This window comes from Culex pipiens, chromosome 1, assembly GCF_016801865.2.
Source record: "Culex pipiens pallens isolate TS chromosome 1, TS_CPP_V2, whole genome shotgun sequence".
Classification (NCBI taxonomy): Eukaryota; Metazoa; Arthropoda; class Insecta; order Diptera; family Culicidae; genus Culex; species Culex pipiens.
Window position 1 is genome coordinate 5,444,367 of NC_068937.1, and position 23,463 is coordinate 5,467,829.

The 23,463-nt window shown below is 36.1% G+C and overlaps 2 protein-coding genes across 2 annotated transcripts in view; one reads left to right on the top strand and one right to left on the bottom strand.

The window, feature by feature from the left end:
* Positions 1 to 411: 411 nt before the first annotated feature.
* The window catches only part of LOC120421066 (gamma-aminobutyric acid receptor subunit beta-like), a 34,032-nt gene continuing 10,980 nt past the window's right edge, over positions 412 to 23,463 (bottom strand). Inside the window, exons 2-8 of the mRNA XM_039584211.2 lie at positions 21,525 to 21,628; positions 18,548 to 18,615; positions 16,804 to 17,221; positions 16,058 to 16,173; positions 11,300 to 11,687; positions 1,482 to 1,745; positions 412 to 1,416 (exon numbers count right to left, since the gene is read on the bottom strand). Of these exons, the coding sequence (XP_039440145.1) occupies positions 1,244 to 1,416; positions 1,482 to 1,745; positions 11,300 to 11,687; positions 16,058 to 16,173; positions 16,804 to 17,221; positions 18,548 to 18,615; positions 21,525 to 21,628 (1,531 nt within the window). The 3' untranslated portion in view covers positions 412 to 1,243. The remainder of the gene's footprint in view (positions 1,417 to 1,481; positions 1,746 to 11,299; positions 11,688 to 16,057; positions 16,174 to 16,803; positions 17,222 to 18,547; positions 18,616 to 21,524; positions 21,629 to 23,463) is intronic.
* On the top strand, positions 4,153 to 4,818 carry LOC120421068 (40S ribosomal protein S14-like). Its single transcript, XM_039584213.2, has one exon. The coding sequence runs from the start codon at positions 4,273 to 4,275 to the stop codon at positions 4,588 to 4,590; it is 318 nt and encodes a 105-aa protein (XP_039440147.1). The 5' UTR covers positions 4,153 to 4,272; the 3' UTR covers positions 4,591 to 4,818.

Below are 23,463 nucleotides of genomic sequence, written 5' to 3' on the forward strand. Positions count from 1 at the left end.
ATTTGACAACCGTGTTAATGTCGAACTGTCGTGTCAGTTTGCTTTGGTCGGAAAAGGGTTGCCATCACCCGGATTCGAGTGATTTTCACTCTGATCTGGGTATTACCACACAGTTTTCGTCGAAACCTGAGCTCGAAACCACTCAAATGTGTTAGATTTACTCATTTCTGGGTAGGTTAGGTTTTGACTGAAACTGAGTGATTTTTAACGTGCGTGTAATGTCAAACGTCATATAATCGAGAGTAACATTGCAAAAGGGTTTTTTTAATTGCGTGAAAAATGATTATTTAATCTGAATTACTACTGTTTATGCGCATTTTGGTTAACATTGTTTTTCTTTCAACACGATTTTCAACAACAAACCAATTTACCCCATGACCCTCTCTCTTTCTTGTTCCTAATGTTAAAGCTGTATCGTGCAATAATATGTTTTTTTGTCTAATAATTTTCTCACTGTTTTTTCCCATCACAATTTTTTTACTGGTTATGATTTATGTTATGTTTCTAATACTGAAATCGACATTTTTTTGTTGCCCCTCCTCGCGCGTTCCTATCACCCTTATCTTCATCCCTAGACTTTTTGGCACTGCATCCAAGCAACCAGCCATCTGCGATTTCGCTAAAAAATCAACAACTTTTCAGGGCTTGTTTTGCTTTGCGGGGGTAAATTTCGTTTCGTTCGCTTTACTTTCTAGGTTATGTTGCTTAGTTTATATTTTCTTCTTTGTTTATGTATAGTCTAAGGTTTCTCTAAAACGCAACTACCATTTATTTTTGACGGATATTTAGTTGTTTGTTTGTTTTTACAATTCGATTTTGCTTGTGTCTTTTTTAATGTTTATTTTCAATGCCTACTGTGACGTCCGCTTTGCGGAGCAACCTCCGCAAACGTAACCTAACAATTTTGTGAGGTTATGTTCGCGGAAATCCACTCAACCCTACTCTACCAATCACGTTTTTGTTTCGATTTTGATTCAGGACTCTCGGAACTAACCGGATCAGCCAAAAAGAGGGGGAAAAAGGTTCTCCAATTTTTTGTGCTTTTGTAAGAAAATTCACGCGAGAACTCGTCGGCGAAGGGGATTTGTTAACTCTCTCTCTACAGGGTGTTCGTCGTCGTCGTCGCCTGCTTCGACCTTCGGCGTTCTACTGAGTTGCACTACGAGACCGCTACTGCAGGTTTCGCTACTCGACTCGTGGCGGGTCGTGACTTTGCTTACGGATTCGGTTAGTTCACGGTAGGTCACTCCAGAACGTAGAAGATCCAGTAGCCGGCGTTGAACGCCGCAAAGCTCACCGGAAAGATGACCCGCGAGTACTTGTCGATCACGTTGACGTCCTTGATCTTCGGGATGGACGCCTTGATGACGGATGCGCCGCGCCGGATCGCGTGCAGCATCTTGGGCCGGTTGTGACCTGGAAAAAGGAACGCAAAAACGTCAAAATCCATACAAAAACCCCACTCATTTCATCGATTTTACCCCGATTGGCCCGGTAGCGGAGGCCGCTGGACCGGGTGCTGCCACCGCCGCCACCGTACTGGCGCGAAATCCGGAAGCTGGGCGGGAACTTGGCCAGGTCGATCGCGTCCGGACCGCCGCTGATGCCCGTCGACGAGGTTGTGTTGGAGTAGTGCCGATTGCGCAGCGACGCGATCGGGCTCATCCGGACGTCCTGCAGCTCGATGATGTCCTCGGAGGAGCAGCCGCCGCCGCCGCCGCTGTTGGCACTGTTTTCTTGTTTTCCTGTGAAACAAAAAAAAATCATACATAATGTCGGATTAATTTAAAATTTGGTGTTACGTAATATCTGAACGATCCCCTGCGTTTGACAGATGATGCTCTGCCATGTCACCTTGACTGTGGTTGCCGCTGCAATATGCAAGGTAAGCTTTGTTATGAAATTTCAACTGTCAAACGGGATCGTTGAAATTGAACAAATGCTTACAACAATTTTCGTATCAGTCAACATAATCTAACGATATTGTGCAAACACGTTTTACGATAGTTACACTGAAATCGATAGCTTGTCTTGATAGCTTCATAAAAGGGTAAACAAATTAACCCTTGCCCCTCCATTGTAGGAGTTTGAATAATATGTTTTTGTTTGTTTCGTTTTCAAAATCGCTTTTTTTCATTTTATTTTTATTTTTGTAGAAAAAAAAACTTTTTTTTAATCAACCTATATTAAAGTTCAGGGTTAATTGAGTCATATTAGGTTTCTAACAGTCCAATAACAAAGGCAAATCAGGCACATCAAGCTTATCGCATGATTAGACCTTTCAGCACCCAGTTAATACCAAGAATTGAGCGTTCAACGTCTGATCAACAAATGATTGATTAAAAATGAATGAATGTTGTTCTAACGAAGCCATTCAATTCTAGAGAAAAAAATATACCGTATTGAATCATTTTTGAAACGTTAGAGTAAGTGGTTGGTCTTTGTGCCCTGCTTATGAATTGTTGCTTGAAGGATGATTTCTGAACCGGAAGTTAACGCCGCATTATTTAATTTTCTTCAAATTTTGAGTAAGTAAGAGACAAAAAGCTGTTATTAATTCAAACAAAAAAAAACAACATTGTTTTTGGATCGGAGATCAAAGTATCAATTTTAGGGTGAAATAAAATCAATCAAATTTTCAATTTATTGGCTTTGGTCATTTTGGAATGCTCCTTTATGAAATCTAATAAGGCTTTCTAGGCCCAGTAAAAAAAAATTACCCAAAAATGACGAACTTCTCGTCACAGTGCCTGAGGCAAACAATGATCAAGCTCGAAGTTGCCTGACAAAAAAAAATGCTAAAAAGAGATAGGAAATCTGATGCAAACAAACGTCCAGCTGCACTGTAAACATACTTTGAATTTGTTAGTAATTTTTTTACTAGAAACATAATATTACTTCAATCATGTCTGTTGAAACCATATTCTTATCAGGTCTTATCTGGAGCTTTCTTGAAAAGTCATGTTTACAAATATATAGCAATAATTGTGCCTTAAGAAATTATTTTTATGAGTTTTCACAGTTTCTAATTATGTTTCAAAATTAATTAGTTTATGATTTCTTTTTGGGGCTCGTGCATAAACCACGTCGCCTGTTAATTTTGAATTTTCAACCCCTCCCCTTGCGTGGCTTTTTCTCCATACCAAATTCCAACTTTTTGTATGGAGAGTGGTTTTTCAAGCAAGCTTTTTTCAATCTTTTTTATAATGTTTATTTAAACACCGGGATTTTATGTAGGGTTTTGCCTAGGGGTTGGACAGAGTCAATGTTTTAACCTTTCGTGAACATGTTAACGTAAATTGTCAAACGAACGGGGTCACTTTTTAGTTTGACACCCCTTTTACACGAGGTTCACACACACACACTACCATACGCTTGTTTTGATAGTGTGCGTGGGTGCCGTGTAAAAAGTGACAGTTCGTCCCTTTTTTAGTTTGACTTTGTCAAGCCAACGGGGTACAAACTAAAAAGTGTCAAACTAAAAAGTGACCAACTACCGGGGGTTAAGTAGTGACCTACATTTGCACACCTTGGTTTGACAGTTGACAGATGAAAAAATAATCATTTTGGTGACAGGAAACTTTTTGGGAAAGGTCAGTTTCTCTTGCCAACTTTGGCTGGCCGGTTTTTTTTTTAATTTGGCCGCTGTTTGACAGAATTCTTGGCTGTACTTTGCCGGAGGAATCGGTCCACCGGTGGACGGATTTCTCTCCAGGAGGAAATGGTCCAAGTCCCCAGTTTCCTTTCCACGATTTTGTTTACAATTGTCTTCTGCAAGCAGAACATACCCAAGTAACCACAAGCACTAAATCAAAACTCTAAATTCACTCTAAATAAACATTCCCGATGCTATGACACTTTAAATAGTCTTTCCAAATGTTTCGAAACATTTGTAGCTTGAAACATTATTACTTACCGTATAATGACATATAGAACAGCCAATTAAAGTTTTGAAGCATTTAGCACAACAATGTTTCGAAGCATTAGTGGTAAGCTTTATATATCACTGTAGAGTAAGCTTTTAATGTTATATCACATTTTGACATTTCTTAAAATGTTTCAAAACACTAACTTAACACTAGTGAGGGCAATAAAAGTTTGGCAGTATTTCATGGTATGTTTATGTTTACTGCAGGTAAAATCGTTCGGCGCACGGTTCAGCGTCTATAAAAATGTGAGTCAATTATACTTAGTTTAACTGGGCTTAGTATTAAACTATTCTTTTTTCCAGAACATCTCCTTATCGTCGCAAGATACAATTTTCTAGTTACGATGGCTTCCTGCAAAAACAAAACTAGAAAGGAGGAGTTTTCGCTCTACGCCAGCTTCAACGACACTTTCGTCCACGTCACGGATCTTTCGGGCAAAGAAACAACCTCGCGCGTCACCGGCAACATGAACGCCAAGGCCGATCGTGACGAGGCCTCGCCCTACGCCGCTTTGTTGGCTGCTCAGGACGTCGCCGATAAGTGCAAGTTGCTCGGAATCACGCTGCGTGCCACCGGCGGAAACCGCACCAAGACCCCGGGACCGGGTGCTCAGTCGACGCACCGTGCTCTGTCCTGTTCGTCAAAGAATTTTGTGATTTAGTGCTATTAGTATAAACATAAATAAATGCTCTGTTTTAATCTGGCAAGTGTTTCAGTTTTTCCTGAAGTTGTTCCTCAAGGAAGACTTAGTCGGCAAAAATCATCTGAATAAACATATTTCAGGACGGACGAGACGGTTGGCGCAGGGCATCCAGGTGAAACATCTCAGTACACGCAGTTTAGAATTTCGAAAGCAAAGCAACACAGCAAAAATACAAGCAAACTTTCAAAATCGTCATCCCAGCGTAAAAGCACTCTCCCAAGAGAGAGAAAGAGCTGCGCCAAGCTTTTTGATTTTTCTATTTTTGTTCTGTCGGTAAAGTAGTATTTTGACGTTTTACCGCTGTATAACTTTATATCAACTCTAGACTTCGCCACTCAATTTTACCTCCATGCGTATAATAGTAGTTTATGCAACAAGTTGCAAAAAGAGGATTTTTTCAGCACGAGTCGTACATTTATCCAACGAGGTTCACCGAGTTGGATAAATACGAAGAGTGCTGAAAAAATCAAGTTTTGCAACGAGTTCCATACAACATTTTTTGCAATTTCACACACACTGAGTGAAATTTTATGTCAAATTTTTATGTATTTTGTCAATAAATCGTTTAAATCAAAAAAATGTTGAAAAGTGTTACTTTTCGAAACAAGTGCTGAAAAGTTCAACTTTTCAGCACCCATTTGAGTGCTGAAAAGTAGAACTTTTCAGCATTTATTTTGAAAAGTGTTGCTATTCGATTCTGTTATTTTTGGTACAGAAAAGTAGGCTATTTCGTCGTTCAAGAATGACAGGAAAAGTAAGTAGTTTCACGACGGAATTGCAAAAAGTAAATATAAAGTTTCAAGACTCTATAGACAAACTTTATATGTTGATATAGAGGGGATTTAAAGTTACCTTATACAGTCCCGCGGTTACTTGGGTAACCAAACTGTTCAGCACCTTCAGCAAACGTAAAATCAATACAAATTTTTGCCGGATCTCAGCCGGAAAAGATCCGGCAGCAATTTTGTATGGATTGACGTTTGCGGAGGGTGCTGGAAAAATGTAAACAAATCACTTCGTGCATTGGATAATGTTCAGCAAGAGGAATTCCTCCTGCAAAACAATGCCCATATATCCACCGGTGGACCAGTTCCTTTTGTTTCACCACCATGCCATTTTTATCACCGCTATGGTTTTGTTTGTTTTGAAATTTCATTTTGACATTGATCGTGGATCAAGGCGCTTCAAAAGAACGTACCAAAAGTGAGGGAAAGACAATTTGATGTTTTTAAGACCGCATAAGGTCCACCTCCTATTTTTATTTTTTGTTTTCTTTTTTGACAACAACCAATATCCTCACCCTGATTATGTTGACTAAATAAAAAAAACACATTTTGTTTCAAGTTTTCCAAAACTTTTCCTCGGAAAACTACTGCACCGTGCTCTACCAGGACCCTCCGGAGCGCTTCCTCACTGCTGGCAACACTGCCCCGAGTGAAAGCGACGACGGTTGCAACCACTTTTGCGAGATTCGTGCCGCGCTGGAGCAGGTTTTCATCGCGGACCAACTCCCGGTCCTTTGGATCACCACCGGAAGTGACGTCGAGGACGAGCTACTTGCGCAAGCCATCGAAATTGGGTGCCAGAGTTACATCACCTTAGTTGGTGATGTTGAAAGATTTCTGGAGCGGAAGCTTGCCGTTAAGGAGCACGTCACTCAGCGAGGGAGGGACCAAAATTTCCTGGTTGTGGCCGAAAATGCAACATTTACGAGAAGCAGTGAAGTTTACAGAGAAGCCTTAAATTGCAAGATTCTAATCTGTGTGAAGAAAAGCTTGAATTTAACGTGTCTATTTGTTTCAGTCTACCCCAACTTCTGGGTCATGGTCCCGTCGGAGGCCGGTTTCGACTTTTACACGCAAAACTTTACCACCTCAAACACCACCGATCTTTACCTGGCCAACAGTTTCGACCTGGAGAACGGGACCTTTTCCAACCCCGAAGTTCCACTGTTCCACGATAAAATCTTCAACCTCGGAGGCCGCGCCGTCCCGATGGGGGTGGTCGATTACGTGCCATACTGCGTCACCCGGTACGTGGAGGCCAATCGGGGCAACGCGGACGCCCACAACTCGACTCTGGACGGGGAGGTTCAGATTGAGGGGCTGGAGGGCGATTTGATTGCGGAGTTTTGCCGGATGAGGAAGTGCAGCTTGAAGGTGTGGCCGTGTGAGTATTTTTGGACCCCTCTTTGATTTTTTTTTAAATTGACTGCCTTCACCTTAAGTTGGTTTCGAGAATTGGGGCTACATCAACGAAGATGGAACTGGCGATGGACTACTCTATTCGGCTTATTCGAAAAGAACCGAAGCTGTCATTTGCTGCATTTATTACACTTGGTAAAACCGATTACTAACATTCCTAACCTCATACTAACACTCAATTTCTCCAACAGGCGTCGTGAAACCTTCGACGGAAGCAAATCCGTGGCGAAATCCTCGGTCGTAGTGCTGGTCCCACGACCAAAACTGCTACCATTCTACCTGACCCCGATTTACCCCTTTTCGCCCCAGCTCTGGATGGTGGTGTTCACCATGATGATGATCATGACCGTCGTGCACCACGGAATAACGACGCTGAATCTGATCGTGAACAACTCGCCGATGCCGCCGATCGAAAAGTCCGTGTTTGACATGGTGTCGATCTATCTGGATCAGGGCATTTTTCCGAAGTGAGTTTTTCAAAATTGTCAAAATTGTCAAAATTGTCAAAATTGTCAAAATGGTCAAAATTGTCAAAATTGTCAAAATTGTCAAAATTGTCAAAATTGTCAAAATTGTCAAAATTGTCAAAATTGTCAAAATTGTCAAAATTGTCAAAATTGTCAAAATTGTCAAAATTGTCAAAATTGTCAAAATTGTCAAAATTGTCCAAATTGTCAAAATTGTCAAAATTGTCAAAATTGTCAAAATTGTCAAAATTGTCAAAATTGTCAAAATTGTCAAAATTGTCAAAATTGTCAAAATTGTCAAAATTGTCAAAATTGTCAAAATTGTCAAAATTGTCAAAATTGTCAAAACTGTCAAAATTGTCAAAATTGTCAAAATTGTCAAAATTGTCAAAATTGTCAAAATTGTCAAAATTGTCAAAATTGTCAAAATTGTCAAAATTGTCAAAATTGTCAAAATTGTCAAAATTGTCAAAATTGTCAAAATTGTCAAAATTGTCAAAATTGTCAAAATTTTCAAAATTGTCAAAATTGTCAAAATTGTGAAAATTGACAAAATTGTCAAAATTGTCAAAATTGTCAAAATTGTCAAAAATGCCAAAATTGTCAAAATTGTCAAAATTTTCAAAATTGTCAAAAATGTCAAAAATGTCAAAAATGTCAAAAATGTCAAAAATGTCAAAAATGTCAAAAATGTCAAAAATGTCAAAAATGTCAAAAATGTCAAAAATGTCAAAATTTTCAAAATTGTCAAAATTGTCAAAATTGTCAAAATTGTCAAAATTGTCAAAATTGTCAAAATTGTCAAAATTGTCAAAATTGTCAAAATTGTCCAAATTGTCAAAATTGACAAAATTGACAAAATTGTCAAAATTGTCAAAATTGTCAAAATTGTCAAAATTGTCAAAATTGTCAAAACTGTCAAAATTGTCAAAACTGTCAAAATTGTCTTATTCCAGTACCTCAACCTCCTCGTACCGCACCCTGATCTCCTTCATCCTGCTCTCCGGCGTGGTCCTGAGCAACTCGTACGCCGGTGGCCTCGCCAGCTCCCTCACCATCCCCAAGTACGACAAAGCCGTCGAATCGACCCACGACCTGGCCCAAAGCCCGTACCGCTGGGGCTCCCCCTCAATCGCCTGGATCTACTCGATTCTGACCGCCGAACAGCCGGACATGCGGGCGGTCGTGTCCAAATTTGACGAAATTCCCGACCCGGAAGTGATGTACCAGCGATCCCTCAAGGGGGACTTTGGCCTCGGAATCGAACTGCTCAACAGCCAGCGGTTCGTGGCGGGTCCCTTCATCCGCGAGGACAACCTGCACCTGTTCTCGTCGATGAAGGAGATTCTGTACTTTGACTACTCGGGGGCGTTCGCTCAGAAGGGCTGGCCACTGATGGCCTACTTTGATCAGTTCATCATGGAGGCGGTTCAGCACGGGTTCGTGATCCACTGGGAGCGACGCCTACTGCGCAAGCATCAAACTAACCGGTTTGCTGTGGCTTTGGAGGAGGTCACTTCCGGTGGGAGTCCGGAACCGGCCGTGCAGAAACTGGTGGTGGAGCACATCTTGGGCGCCATGTTTATTTTGTGGGGAGGGTCGGCGCTCGGTGGGATGGTGCTAGCGTTGGAAGTGGCGTGGAATGCGGCGTCCAAATGGAACCGGCGACGGTTGCAGCGGAGGGCGGAGATTTCTGGCCATGCTGATTGAACTGCTTTTTTAACTCAACTTGTAGCAAAACTTATGCAAATAAATAGTTTGAGCAAATTTTCAGTTATTTATAATTTATGAAATAAATCCAGAACAGCAGTGTCGACATGGCTTCGCTTTTTGCAACTAATTTAAACTTTATGTCATTTTATGTCATTTTCTGTAATTTTTAGTAATTTTCTGTATTTTTTGTAATTTTCTGTAATATTAGGTAAATTTCTGTAATTTACTGCAAATTTTTGTAATTTTCTGATTTTTTTGTATTTTTTTGTAATTTTATGTAATATTAGGTAAATTTCTATAATTTTCTTCATTATTTTTGTAATTTTCTTCAACATTCAGTTTTTTTAGATTTTCTGTAATTTTCTGGATTTTCTGTGCTTTTTTGTAATTTTCTGTATTTTTTGTAAATAACTATAATTTCTGTACTTTTCTGAATTTTCTGAAATTTTCTGTAATTTTTTGTAATTTTCTGTAATATTAGGTAAATTTCAATAGTTTTCTGCAATTTTTTGTAATTTTCTGTAATTTTCTTCGACATTCAGCAGATTTTTGTGATATTCTGTAATTTTCTGTAAAATTTTGTAATTTTTTATGATTTTTTGTAATTTTCTGTATTTTTTTGTAATTTTCTATAATTTTCTGAAGTTTTCTGTATTTTTGTGTAATTTTCTGTTATTTTCTGTGATTTTTTTTTGAATTTTCTGTATTTTTTGTAATTTTCTGATATTTTCTGTGATTTTCTGTTATTTTCTGTAATATTCTTTTTAAATTATTTGTTATTCTTTTTTTTTTGTTGAATTTTTTGTTATTTTCTGTCATTTTCTGTATTTTTCCAATTTTTTTTTAATTATCTGAAATTTTCTGAAGTTTTCTGTAATTTTTCTTAATTTTTTGTAATGTTCTGTAATTTTGTGAATTTTTTGGATTTTCTTTAATTTTCTGTAATTTCCAAAATAGTTCAAATGTTCTGTTGTTTTGTGCATTTTTGGATTTTCTGTAATTTTCTGGTTTTTTTAATTTCTTGTCATTGTTTATAAATTTCTGTAATTTTCTGTAATTTCTGTAATTTTCTTTAATTTTCTGTAATTTTCTATATTTTTTTTGCAATTTTCTGTAATTTTCTGTAATTTTCTGTAGTTTTTGTTTTGTTTTTTTTGTCATTTTCATCTATAATTTTTATTTTTACGTTTTCATTAACTTTGTTCATAACTTCGTGAACAATGCACGTATTTTTGAATTTTGTTCATGAAACAGAGTATTCATTTAAATTTCTCAAGTTACTTGATTCGACACACGACTTTTTGCTAGTTTCTTTAATTTTCTGTAATTTTCTGTAATTTTCCGTAATTTTCTGTAATTTTCTGTAATTTTCTGTAATTTTCTGTAATTTTCTGTAATTTTCTGTAATTTTCTAAAATTTATTGTAATTTTCTGTAAATTTCTGTAAATTTCTGTAATTTCTGTAATTTTCTGTATTTTTTGTTATTTTTTGTTATTTTCTGTAATTTCTGCAATTTTTCTAATTTTCTGTAATTTTTTGATTTTTTTTTTTGAAATTTTCTGTAATTTTCCTAAATTTTCGCAATGTTTTGTAATTTTGCTTTTGGTTTTTCTATAATTTTCTATGATTTTCAAAATAGTCAAAATGTTCTGTTATTTTGTAGATTTTTTGGATTTTCTGTAATTTTCTGTCATTTTTGGTAATTTTCCGTAATTTTCTGTATTTTCTGTAATTTTCTGTAAATTTCTGTAATTTTCTGTAATTTTTCGAAATTTTCTGTAATTTTCTGTAATTTTCGGTAATTTTCTGTAGTGTTCTGTAATTTTCTGTAATGTTCTGTAATTTTTTGTAATGTTCTGTAATTTTTTGTAATTTTCTGTAATTTTCTGAAATTTTCTGAATTTTTTTGTAGTTTTATTGTTATAATGATCTATAATTTGAATTTTTACGTTTTGATGAACTTTGTTCATAATTTCGTGAACAATTCACGTATTCTTGAGTTTTGTTCATGAAACATTTTCATTGTTAAATTTCTCAAGTTACTTGACTTTTTGCAATTTTCTGTATTTTTCTGTTTTTTTTTTTAATTTCCTGTCAATTTTGTCAATTTGCTTTGTTAGATAAGATTTATGTCGATGATATCGATGAATATTGTTCACGTATTCATGAACATTGCTCAAAATTTCGTGAACAATTCAAGTTTTCATGAACTTTGTTCATGAAACAGAGTATTTCATTCGAATTTCCCAGCTAATTTAATGTCACACAGCATCTATACTCACTTGAAACCTTCTTCTCCTGCTCCTTGTTCTTTTTACTCTTCTTCTTGGCCCGCGCTCCCCAGTAGGTATAATTCACGGCCGCGTACTCCAGCAGCGCGGCAAACACAAACACGAAGCACATCACGAGGTAAATGTCGATGGCCTTAACGTAGCTGATCCTCGGAAGCGAACTCCGCACCCCGGTGCTGATCGTGGTCATCGTGAGCACCGTCGTAATTCCGAGGGCCACCCTCGCCGAAGTGGCCTCGTGGTTGATCCAGAACGACACCCACGAAAGCATCACGATCAGAATGCTGGGGAGGTACGTCTGGAACACGAAATAGCCAATGTTTCGCTGGAGCTTGAAGGAAAGGGATAACCGCTGGTACACGCCGGTGGCGAGCTTTTCCTGTAATTTGATGCGGGAGAGTGGGGGGAAAATTGGTGAAACAATTAGCAAACGAGCGATTGAGAGTGCATTTCAAGTACGGAAACAGGGGGAAATGTTTTTCTCAGCGTGTTAATTGGTGACCTCGATTTGGAGGAGAAAATTGTTACAATTAGCACCATTCTGATTTTGTCCAAATGATTCGTGACACGAATGTGACTTTAACAATACAATTTCTAGAATAATTGAATTTGTATGCATTGCTGTTAATCAGTATCATTCGTAAAAAAAATGTAACTATTTTAACCAAATTATGCATAAGAAATTAATAAAAATAATGAGGTATAAATCATGATTTTTATTCATTTTTAAAGCCGCGGCAAATATAAAAAAAATTATCTGTACATCGATATATTTTGAAAGCTAATGATTGCAAAACAACTGAAATGACAGGAAATACATTTTAAAACACTTTTTTAATTCAAATGTTGAAACTATGGCTGCAAATTTCTGAAATTTATGAAAAAAAAATCCAGAACAGCAGCGCAATTGGTTTAACTTTTCGTGAAATTTCTGTCCTTTTCTGTGATTTTCTGTAATTTTCTGTATTTTCTGTTATTTTCTGTAATTTTCTTTAATTTTCTGTAATTTTCTGTAATTTTCTGAAATTTTCAGTAATTTTAAGTAATTTTCTGTAATTTTATGTAATTTTCAGTAATTTTTCTGAAATTTTCTGTAATTTTCTGTAATTTTCTGTAATTTTCTGTAATTTTCTGTAATTTTCTGTAATTTTCTGTAATTTTCTGTAATCTTCTGTAATTTTTTGTAATTCTGTGTAATTTTCTATAATTTTCTGTAATTTTTATGTAACTTTCTGATTTTCTGTATTTTTCTGTAATTTTCTGTAATTTTCTGTAATTTTCTGTAATTTTCTGTAATTTTCTGTAATTTTCTGTAATTTTCTGTAATTTTCTGTAATTTTCTGTACTTTTCTGTAATTTTCTGTAATCTTACTAACCCCTCAAAACTCATGTGATACTTTGTCGGAGACGCAGTCGATTTGGCGGTCCCATCACTCAAGTATCGGACTAACATTCCCATCCACTTCCCCGTGTCTTACCACTGGTCGTGGCTGGCGTCGGTATTGATCAGCATGATAGGGACCTTTGAAAATTGCGAAGGGGTGATGATTGGTTCCTACTTTTCATCTGTGGTCCACGGAGCAATTTTTGGGGGTCCTGGTCAATAACGAAGTAGCATCTACGGGTAAACACCAATGCTATGCTATGCTATGCTATTTTCTGTAATTTTCTGTAATTTTCTGTAATTTTCTGTAATTTTCTGTAATTTTCTGTAATTTTCTGTAATTTTCTGTAATTTTCTGTAATTTTCTGTAATTTTCTGTATTTTTTTTGTAATTTTTTGTTATTTTCTGTAATTTTTTTAAAAAAATTGTGTGTTTTCTAATTGTCTGTAATTTTCTGATTTTTTTTTGTAATTTTCCTTAATTTTCTGTAATGTTTCATTCAGCCCCTCTTGACTTTGATCAGAATCGAGGGACATAAACTTAAAAAAAAATTGCAACGGCCTATGTGTAAAATCTCAAAAACATTATCAAAATACCTTTTTTAATACTCACACTTTCTCCCCTCCCACTAAAATTTACACACAAGATCCTCTGTAATTACTCTTAGCATTAAGAACAATGTAATTACAAAAGCCGACTCGGTCCTAACCAGGTCCCAGTATCGAAAAGGACATAATAAAAATAATTTTATGAAAAAAAAATACTCAGCTTTTTCCAAATTTTGATAATTCGCAGTAAACGTTGACAAAATTTGAAAAAAAATGTTACTAGTTTGGGACCATCCATATTTGTCATTGATTCACTCATACAAGTCTCCATATAATTTTGGCAGCTGTCCATTAGGGTGGTCCAAATCCGGGCTTTCTCGGGGCTACCACCTCACTATGGTACATTGGGTGGCCAAGTTTCAAAAAAGTGACCTTCTCTAAATATTTTTTGGTATTTTTTTCTCGAAAGTAAACATTCTAACTAAGAAAAATCCAAATTTTCAAAGCTCTAAGTTTGTTCATTACGGAGATACGCAAGTTGAAAGTCAAAAAATGGAGTTAAAAACTAGCGTTTTTCGTAAAAAAGGCTGATTGTTTAATTTTAACATAGCTCACCCATTTTAAATGTTTTATTAGGACAAATATACATCGTTGGAAAGGTAATAAGATAAGCTTTGAAACTATTAATAGATAAAATGTTGTTTCCAAACCAAAAACTGAAGTTTTCATCGAATAACTGGAGCATTTTTTTGACAAATCATATTTTTTTGTGTTTGTTAATCGAGTACTTTTTTTGCTAACCGATGCTATTCATGAAACTAAGATCACTTGAAAGATTGGATTATAATCTAACATTGCTGAAATTTCCAGCCTGCGATTTTTTGCGTTTTCGGAGATATGCCATTTTGAACATTTACGTTTTATCAAAATTTGCTGCAATCTACATATGCGCCCGTTTATTTCACTTGCTTTGCTACCTACTTCGTGGGCATCGTCGCTTCAAAAATCAATACCTGGTTTCAAGAAGTTCGAAATGACTTTATTGGAATTTTCTGTTGCCTACATTTAAAATTGAGTACCTTAGTCAAAATAAGGTATTCGTACCGAAGTTTCTCAAGCGAAACTGGAGAATCTCAGTTTGATACCGGAAAAAGTATTCATCAAAATGTTGACTTAGCATGATGAATTTCTGCGATCAATCCATGAAACTGATCCACATTTAAGTTCTATGTTGGTTAGTACAAAACATCATAAAAAGTACCTTTAACATATCCTGAAGCTGTCACAAACTCTATAATGAAATGAATTTTAAGAATATGGTTTGTATTTTATCGTTTTACTTCATAATTAATATTTTGAATAAAATTATTTTTTTCTGTTATTTGATTTAACAATTTAAATTTTCGCAATTTATGCCCGTAAGGGTGGGGGGGGTCTCAAGTTATATGGCATGGACTCACAAAAAGAAACACACAGCAGTAAATAATAAATATTTGACTTAAAATGAATTTATTACGCTTAACAAAATTTTGTTGGTGGGGAGGAGGAGAGGGGGGGGGGGGTGAAAGAAAGAGGAGGGAGGGGTTGTGTCCTTAAAGTGGGGTGGGAGCTTATCCATAATTTAATAATATAAACTTGCAATACAATATATATGCAATTCTGTTGCACTTGCAAATGTATGAAAAGACTATTTATTATAAACAATCAACTATTGAAAAACATGAAAAGTCATAAAAATCGACGTATATCATTTCAATACCATACAATTACCCAAATTTGTATGAAAAAACATTTAAAAAGCAAAAAAATAATTTGGCCGCCTGTTTGTATGGAGATGGCCCATAGGCACCTGAAATCATCATTGTATGGGAAATAAATCGACAAAATGTATGTAGAAAAGCAACTCTTTCACTTTTTTTCTGTGGTGGGCACTATAGTTATCCGATTCTTTTATCAAGACACCATATTTTTAGGTGTCAGTGGGTTGCCCGAGATGGCCCGGATTTGGACCACCCTACTGTCCATACAAAAATTCAACGCTAATATTCAAAAATCTGTATCTTTTGAAGGATTTTTCGGCAAAGTTGTAGGTAATGATGAGAAATGTTTAAAAAAAATGGTGCATGTTTTTTGCGACTTTTTAATACTATTTTTATCAAAAATTTAAATTAAACTCTATTACGAAAAAAATGGACTGCAGTGCAAAGTCAACTATAGAAATTTAGATAAAGTGCACCGTTTTCGAGACATGGCCACTTAAAGTTTGATTTTAACTTGAAATTAGCAGTTCTAGAAATTTTTAGAAGGGTTTATAAAATTTCATATGATTTCATCTAAGAAACAAAATCTCTGGTTGCTGAGATGCGTCAAATAAAAGAATAAAATAAAGTCCCTCATTTTCAAATACCAATATCTCATCAATTTTCAATGTCGAAAATTGAAAAAAAAAATTTTTTTTTTGATCCTCCTGAATTTTTTTTTTTTTTTTGAAAATTATGGAATCGGGACTTACATTTCAACAGGGCAAAACATTTAATTTTACGATGCGATTATAGTTTATTATGGTTAGAAATGCACATGGGACAAATATGCTTGGAAACTATTAATTTAAAATATTTGGAGCTAATTTACATTCAAATTTCAGTCAGTCTGGACGTATTTAAAGCGGAAAAGTTCACCGAATAAGTTTACAATTTAATTAAATGTAATTAAATCATACATATTTTAGGCTTTTATGAAGTGATAATTTTCATTACTACACATTAATAACACCAAAATAAAAACCAACGCCTTTTGAACCCCCAAACCAAACTCACCTTCCTGTCGTTCGTCTCGTACCCGATGATGGTAAACTGGGGCAGTTCCGCCTCTTCCACTCCCCGGATCGGCGTTGAGCGCCAGTACATCACCACGTCGGACACGGTGTAACCATCTGAGGGGAAACAAAAAGGGAGTTGAGCAGAGTAAAATTGAATTAAAAGACCGGGTAAAAACCGCATCGTTCGCCATCATTATCAAAATTAATCAATCTGGACAGTTTGGATGACCTTTTTTTAAGGGGGGAGACTTGAAACCACAGATTAGAGAGGGATTTTTGAAGGGTTAATGAATTGCAGTATGAACTGTCAAACTTGTTTGAATCAAATTGTCACAGAAAAAGCTACACAAGAACTTGATTGCTCTGACTTTCTTGGAAATCCATGGCAATCTCCTTGAAAGGGATTGTAAACATCATTAAACAATCACCACAGTAATTTGTGTTTGTTTGAGCAGTAATACATGCAAACTTGACACTGGTTTCAAATTGATTGTAGACTTGAGAATAGCGTTGACTCTTACCAAAAAGTCAAAATCTCAAGTTAGACTCAACAAATCAAGCTCATATTTGGACAGTAGATGCACAAAAAACATATCTACAAACTGTCGAGCCAGTTTTCTGAAAAAATGAACCGTTTTTTAAAAAAATCTGATTTTACTGAGAAGCTTCCAAGTCATGCCCTCAGTCGTTAAGTGCATCAAAAGGTTCGTGTCTTGACTAAGTAAAAACAAATCCCAAACTCACAACTCTCGATCTCCACGGTGCAGTTCTGCGAGTCCAGCGGGTAGTAGTGCAGGTCCATCATGCAGGCCAGCGTCGTCGTGAACCGCATCCCGTACGTCACCGCCCCATCCCCCGCCAGCCGGACCAGCTTGTTCCGCTCGGTGACGTCGTGCAGGAAGCTGTTTTTGTCGTTCGCGAAGAACGTGTCCGGCACCCAGATCTTCTCGGCAAAGTCCCCCGACAGGGTTATCACATCATTCGCGCCGTCGTCGTCGATCATGATGTCCCCGTTTTGGTCGTACTGAGACGACGCCCCTGAACCACCTGAGGACGACGAGGATGAGGACGCCCCTGCGTTGTTGCCCCAAATCGAGTAGGCGTTGAACGCTAATCGCTCGTCCTTCCAGTACTGATTTAGGTACATTGTTATCGTGTAGTCCTAAAAATAGAAAAAAGGGGATTTTGGGAGGAATCAGAAGGGTTGGTGATGGTCTGGATGGTAGTAGGCTGTGGGCGGGAAAGGGTTAGCTGGTGCGTTTTGAAGGCATGGGCGTACTGAATGTTAACTCAAGGAAGATTACTTAAAATAAAGAAAATACCTTGATTTTAAGAATCAGAAACAAACCTCACCAAATTTTTCTGTCCTTTTTGTCATTTTTGCCATTTTTATCGCTTTTGTCATTTTTGTCGATTTTGTCGTTTCTGTCGTTTTTGACGTTTTTGTATTTTTGGAGTTTTTTGTCGTTTTTGTAATTTTTTGTCGTTTTGTCGTTTTTGTCGTTGTGTCGCTGTAGTCGTTGTTGTCGTTTTTATCGTTTTTTGTCGTTTTTAGTAATTGTTGTCGTTTATCGTTACTATCCTTTTTATAGTAATTATCGTTTTTGAAGTTTTTGTAGTTTTTGTCATTTTTTATCGCTTCTATCGTTTTTGTAGTTTTTTTAGTTTTATGTTTTTTTGTCATTTTTGTCGTTTACGTCGTTTTTGTCATTTTTGTCATTTTTGTCATTTTTGTCATTTTTGTCATTTTTGTCATTTTTGTCATTTTTGTCATTTTTGTCATTTTTGTCATTTTTGTCATTTTTGTCATTTTTGTCATTTTTGTCATTTTTGTCATTTTTGTCATTTTTGTCATTTTTGTCATTTTTGTCATTTTTGTCATTTTTGTCATTTTTGTCATTTTTGTCATTTTTGTCATTTTTGTCATTTTTGTCATTTTTGTCATTTTTGTCATTTTTGTCGTTTTTGTCATTTTTTCGTATTTTTAGTTTTTTTCGTTTTTGTCATTTTTTTGTTTTTTTAGTTTTTTTTCGTTTTTGTCGTTTATATCGACTTTAATCGTTTTTATAGTTTTTATCGTTTTTGTCGTTTTTTCGTTTTTTTCGTTTTTTTTTTCATTTTTGTCGTTTTTGTCGTTTATATCGATTTTAATCGTTTTTATAGTTTTGATCGTTTTTATAGTTTTTATCGTTTTTATCGTTTTTGTTGTTTTTGTCGTTTTTGTCATTTTTTTCGTTTTGGTCGTTTTTTACAATTCTGACACGCCTATGCCTTGTAACAAGTAAATACCGTGAATGACAGAGAAAAAATGGTTTACGGCCAATACAATCAGCTACACAAACGTGTACATATGTGTAGGCTTCGATCCCATTTAGAGTCTCATTTTGCGCAGGTGACATTCCCAGTAAAATGGAGTGCGGGGGCATGATTGATGGCAGTAAGAAGAGAGAGGGAGGGACAAATTATTATTGATCGTCACGATACTCACCATATTTACTTCTGAAATTGCATCGAAACTAGCTATCGTTAAATCCATCCCTACAGTTAGTGGGTCACCTGCGAAAAGGGAAGAAAGGAAATAAAACTGTAATTTAATTCAAATCACTCTAATTAATTCTGAATCAATCCCAATCAGGGCGCACACCAATTGGATTGTCCTGACCTGTGCGCAAAGCCCTGTTTTTGCCGGGAAAGTCCAAAACCAATAATCATAATGTGGCAGAGAGCAGCAGTGTTTTTGACTGGACACATCACACGAATACCACACTGTGTGGGTGAATATTGTGGGAATTAAATTGACCTCGGCCTCACAAATCGGAGCTGCACCTGACACGACATTTGATGGACACTTTGTCCGCGACGGTGTCACCATGTTATGGCACCATGAGCACAATAATGTGGTAAAACATTGAAAAATCTACCAAATTCTGCATGTCAACATCGAAAAATAAGTTCACTTTTACTAAGAAATAAGCTTTTCCTTTCCTAAGAAATAATCATTTAATGTGAAATCCTGTTTTCATGAGAAATCATGTTTTCATTAAAAAAAAATGTTTTCATGAGTAAGAAAAAGAATGGTTTCATGAAGATTCAAGTTTTCAAGAAAAATCATGTTATCATGAAAAATCATATTTCCTAAAGCATCATGCTTACAAGCGAAATGATGTTTTCATGAGAAATCATGTTCTGATGTCATGTTTCATGAGAAAATGTGCTTTTGTAAGAAATCGTGTTTTCAAGACAAATCATGTTTTCATGAGAAATCATGTTTTAATGAGAAATCATGTTTTCATCAGGAGTCATGTTTTCATGAAAAATCAAGTTTTCATAAGAAAACATTCTTTTGTGAGAAATCATAATTTCATGATAAAACATGCTTTTGTGAGGAATCATGTTTTCATGAGCAATCATAGTTTCACGAGGAATCAAGTTTTCATGAGGAGTCATGTTTACATGAGCAATCAAGTTTTCATGAAGAATCAAGTTTTCATGAGAAAACATACTTTTGTGAGAATTCATGTTTCCATGAAAAATCATGTTTTTATGAAAAATCATGTTTTCATGAGAAATCAAGTTTTTATGAGAAAACATGCTTTTGTGAGAATTCATGATTTCATGAAAAGTCGTGTTTTCATGAGAAATCATGTTTTCATCAGGAGTCATGTTTTCATGAGAAATCATGTTTTCATGAGAAAACAAGCTTTTGTGAGAAATCATGTTATCACGAAAAAACATGCTTTTGTGTGAAATCATGTTTTCATGAAAAGTCATGCTTGCATGAGAAATCATGTTTTCATCAAAAATCATGTTTTCATGAGGAGCCATGTTTTCGTGAGCAATCAAGTTTTCATGAGAAATCAAGTTTTCATGCGAACACATACTTTTGTGAGGAATTATGTTTTCATGAAAAATCATGTTTTCTTGAGAAATCAAGTTTTTATGAGAAAACATGCTTTTATGAGAAATCATGATTTCATGCAAAATCATGTTTTCATGAGAAATCATGTTTTCATGAGAAATCATGTTTCCATGAGCAATCATAGTTTCACTAGAAATCATGTTTTCATGAAGAGCCATGTTTTCGTGAGCAATCAAGTTTTCATGAGAAATCAAGTTTTCATGAGAACACATACTTTTGTGAGAAATCATGTTTTCATGAAAAGTCATGTTTTCATGAGAAATCATGTTATCATCAGGAGTCATGTTTTCATGAGAAATCATGTTTTCATGAGAAAACATGCTTTTGTGAGAAATCATGTTTTCATGAGAAAACATGCTTTTGTGAGAAATCATGTTTTCATGAGCCATCATAGTTTCACAAGAAATCATGTTTTCATGTTTTCATGAGCTTTCAAGTTTTCATGAGAAATCAAGTTTTCATGAGAAAACATAGTTTTGTGAGAAATCATGTTCTCATGAAAAATCCTGTTTTCATGAGAAATCAAGTTTTTATGAGAAAACATGCTTTTGTGAGAAATCATGTTTTTATGAAAAGTCGTGATTTCATGAGAAATCGAGTTTTCAAGAAAAATCATGTTTTCACGAGAATTCAAGTTTTCATGAGAAAACATGCTTTTGTGAGTAATCAAATTTTCACGAAAAGTCATGTTTTCATGAGAAACCATGTTTTCATGAGGAATCATGTTTTCATCAGGAGTCATGTTTCCATGAGAAAACATGCTTTTGTGAGAAATCATGTTTTCATGAAAAATAATGTTTTCATTAGAAATCATGTTTTCATGAGAAAAAAAGCTTTTGCGAGGAATCATGTTTTAATGAAAAGTCATATGTTTTCATGAGGAGTCATGTTTTCATAAGGAGTCGTGTTTTCATGAGCAATCATGTTTTCATAAGAAATCATGTTCTCGTGATAAATCATGTTTCCAGAAATTCACGTTTTGTTGCTAACAGTGCCGTCGATGTGTGAGCATTCCCGTTCGGTCTGCGAGTGGGTGAGATTGGTTTGTGGTTTTTGGCAACGACAACTACATGAAAATTAGCACCCTTCCCACGGTTCTGCTCCCCTTTCCAGATCCTGAATAAATTAGATCAACCGCCAACCAGCTTCTGTTTTGTCCTCTTTTTGCTACTAATCAGTAACCTTCCAGCCTGAAATTCAAAGGTCAATCAAAATGCTGCTGCTGTTAGTGTTTTGCGTGGGAGTAGACACAGTCCCAGCATAATCTTTTATGGCAACAGAAATAGCTGCCCGTCGGATCAGGACTAAATCTAATTGGAAAACTTGTCTCGGTCAAAACGGGAAACCGCCACCCGGAATCCCATGTGCTAGAGGTATGCTCTCCCTCTCGATCTATTCAGGAATGAATTTGCAATTTGCTACAAATTGATACACCTACAACTGCTGTGTCCTTACAGAAGTCAAAATGGACTGAAATGTTTCAATCCGGTTTTTCCTATTTGCTCAATTTAAGCCCTCTTCAAACATTAGTCAAGAGCATACGTACCGCCAAAGTTTGGCCGCAACCGGATGTCGTATCCTTCCAATATCCTAGAAATAGTTTGGGTGACGTTCTCCAGTCGACCGGCTGCCATCGCCCGCGAGTGTCCACTGTGGAGGAAAAGGAGTAGAAAAGAGAGGATTCATGTTTAGAAGAAATGTGTGAGTGTTTAAAATAAAGTAATGATAATATTATCGAGGACTCATAACGATAGCGATGAAATTATCGTTATAAACCTGCAATTGTTTTTAATTGAAAATTTATTAATAAAAACAAAAAATTATTAAGCACCATGCTTCTCCATCCCTCCAAAGTAAAAGCATACTTCAATGGAGACGCTTGGTTATTCATCAGAAATTTTGGCCAAAGGTGCCAAAATGTATAACCAGACCATCGTTATCGCTCGAAATATCCCGCCAAAAATGCTTTGCAATCCTTTGCAACCCTTTTCCAGTCGCAATGAATTCATATCTCGTTTATGATCCAGTCCCAACAAGCGATTATCACCTCAACCCCTCGGGCTAAAAAACCCAAAAAAAGATTTGTCACCGTGAAAAAAAGTGATAAAAACGGGGTGCGAATAACCCACGCGAGAACGTTTCATATCCCCTTATTTATTGGCACATACACACAAAAACACAGATTCTGCTCCGCCACCAGCCGGAAAAATTAGTAGCTCAAGGCTAGGTTCGTCCTCCTGATGGCTTCGAGTCGGATTTATCGATATTTTCTCCCTTCCGGATTTCGATTTCGCTTTGAAATATTGCCGATTTCGAGACTTCATTAAATTGGGTCCTTTTTCCGGTCCCAAGCGACAACAAAAAAAAAAAACGATGGAAATTTAAAATGACGAGATGATTTACTTTTCAAGCCACGTCGAAGAAAAAGGGGGCACTCTCGGCTTTTGATGTGTTTTGCTACCCTTTTTGAAGCTCGAGAGTGGCTAGCGATGTAATCCGGAGAAGGTAAGGTGGTTGTGAAAATGTATTATTTTGAGATTTCGGTCCTTTTCTAGTAGGGAAGTCAACTACGAATAATGGTTGAACTTGCTAAGAAATTAGAAAAAAAGAAAACTAAAGAAGCTTTTGTGTGGCTTTGTGTGATTTTGTGTGACTTTCTGTGACAGTGTGTGGCTTTGTGTGATTTTGTGTTACTTTCTGTGACTATTTGCGATTGTGTGTGACTTTGTGTAATTTTGTGTGACTTTCTGTGACAGTGTGGGATTTTGTGTGACTATTTGAGATTGTGTGTGACTTTCTGTGACATTCTGTGATTGTGTGTGACTTTGTGTAACTTTTTGTGTTTTCGTGTTAATTTGTGTGACTTTGTGTAACTTTCTGTGACTTTCTGTGACAGTTTGTGATTTTGTGTGACTTTTTGTGACAGTGTGTGATTTTGTGCGACTATTTGAGGTTGTGTGTGACTTTCTGTGATTGTGTGCTGCTTTGTGTAACTTTGTGTGACTTTGTGTATTTTCGTGTTACTTTGTGTAACTTTCTGTGACTTTCTGTGACAGTGTGTGATTTTGTGTGACTTTCTGTGATTGTGTGTGACTTTGTGTGACTTTGTGTGTTTTCGTGTTACTTTGTGTGACTTTGTGTAACATTCTGTGACTTTCTGTGACAGTGTGTGATTTTGTGTGACTTTTTGTGACAGTGTGTGATTTTGTGCGACTATTTGAGATTGTGTGTGACTTTCTGTGACATTCTGTGATTGTGTGCGGCTTTGTGTGATTTTGTGTGACTTTCTGTGATTGAGTGTAACTTTTTATGACTTTCTGTGATTGTGTGTGACTTTGTGAAACTTTTTGTGACTTTGTGTGTTTTCGTGTTACTTTGTGTGACTTTCTGTGACAGTGTGTGATTTTGTGTGAATTTTTGTGATTGAGTGTAACTTTGTGTGACTTTCTGTGTAACTTTGTGTGACTTTTTGTGACAGTGTGTGA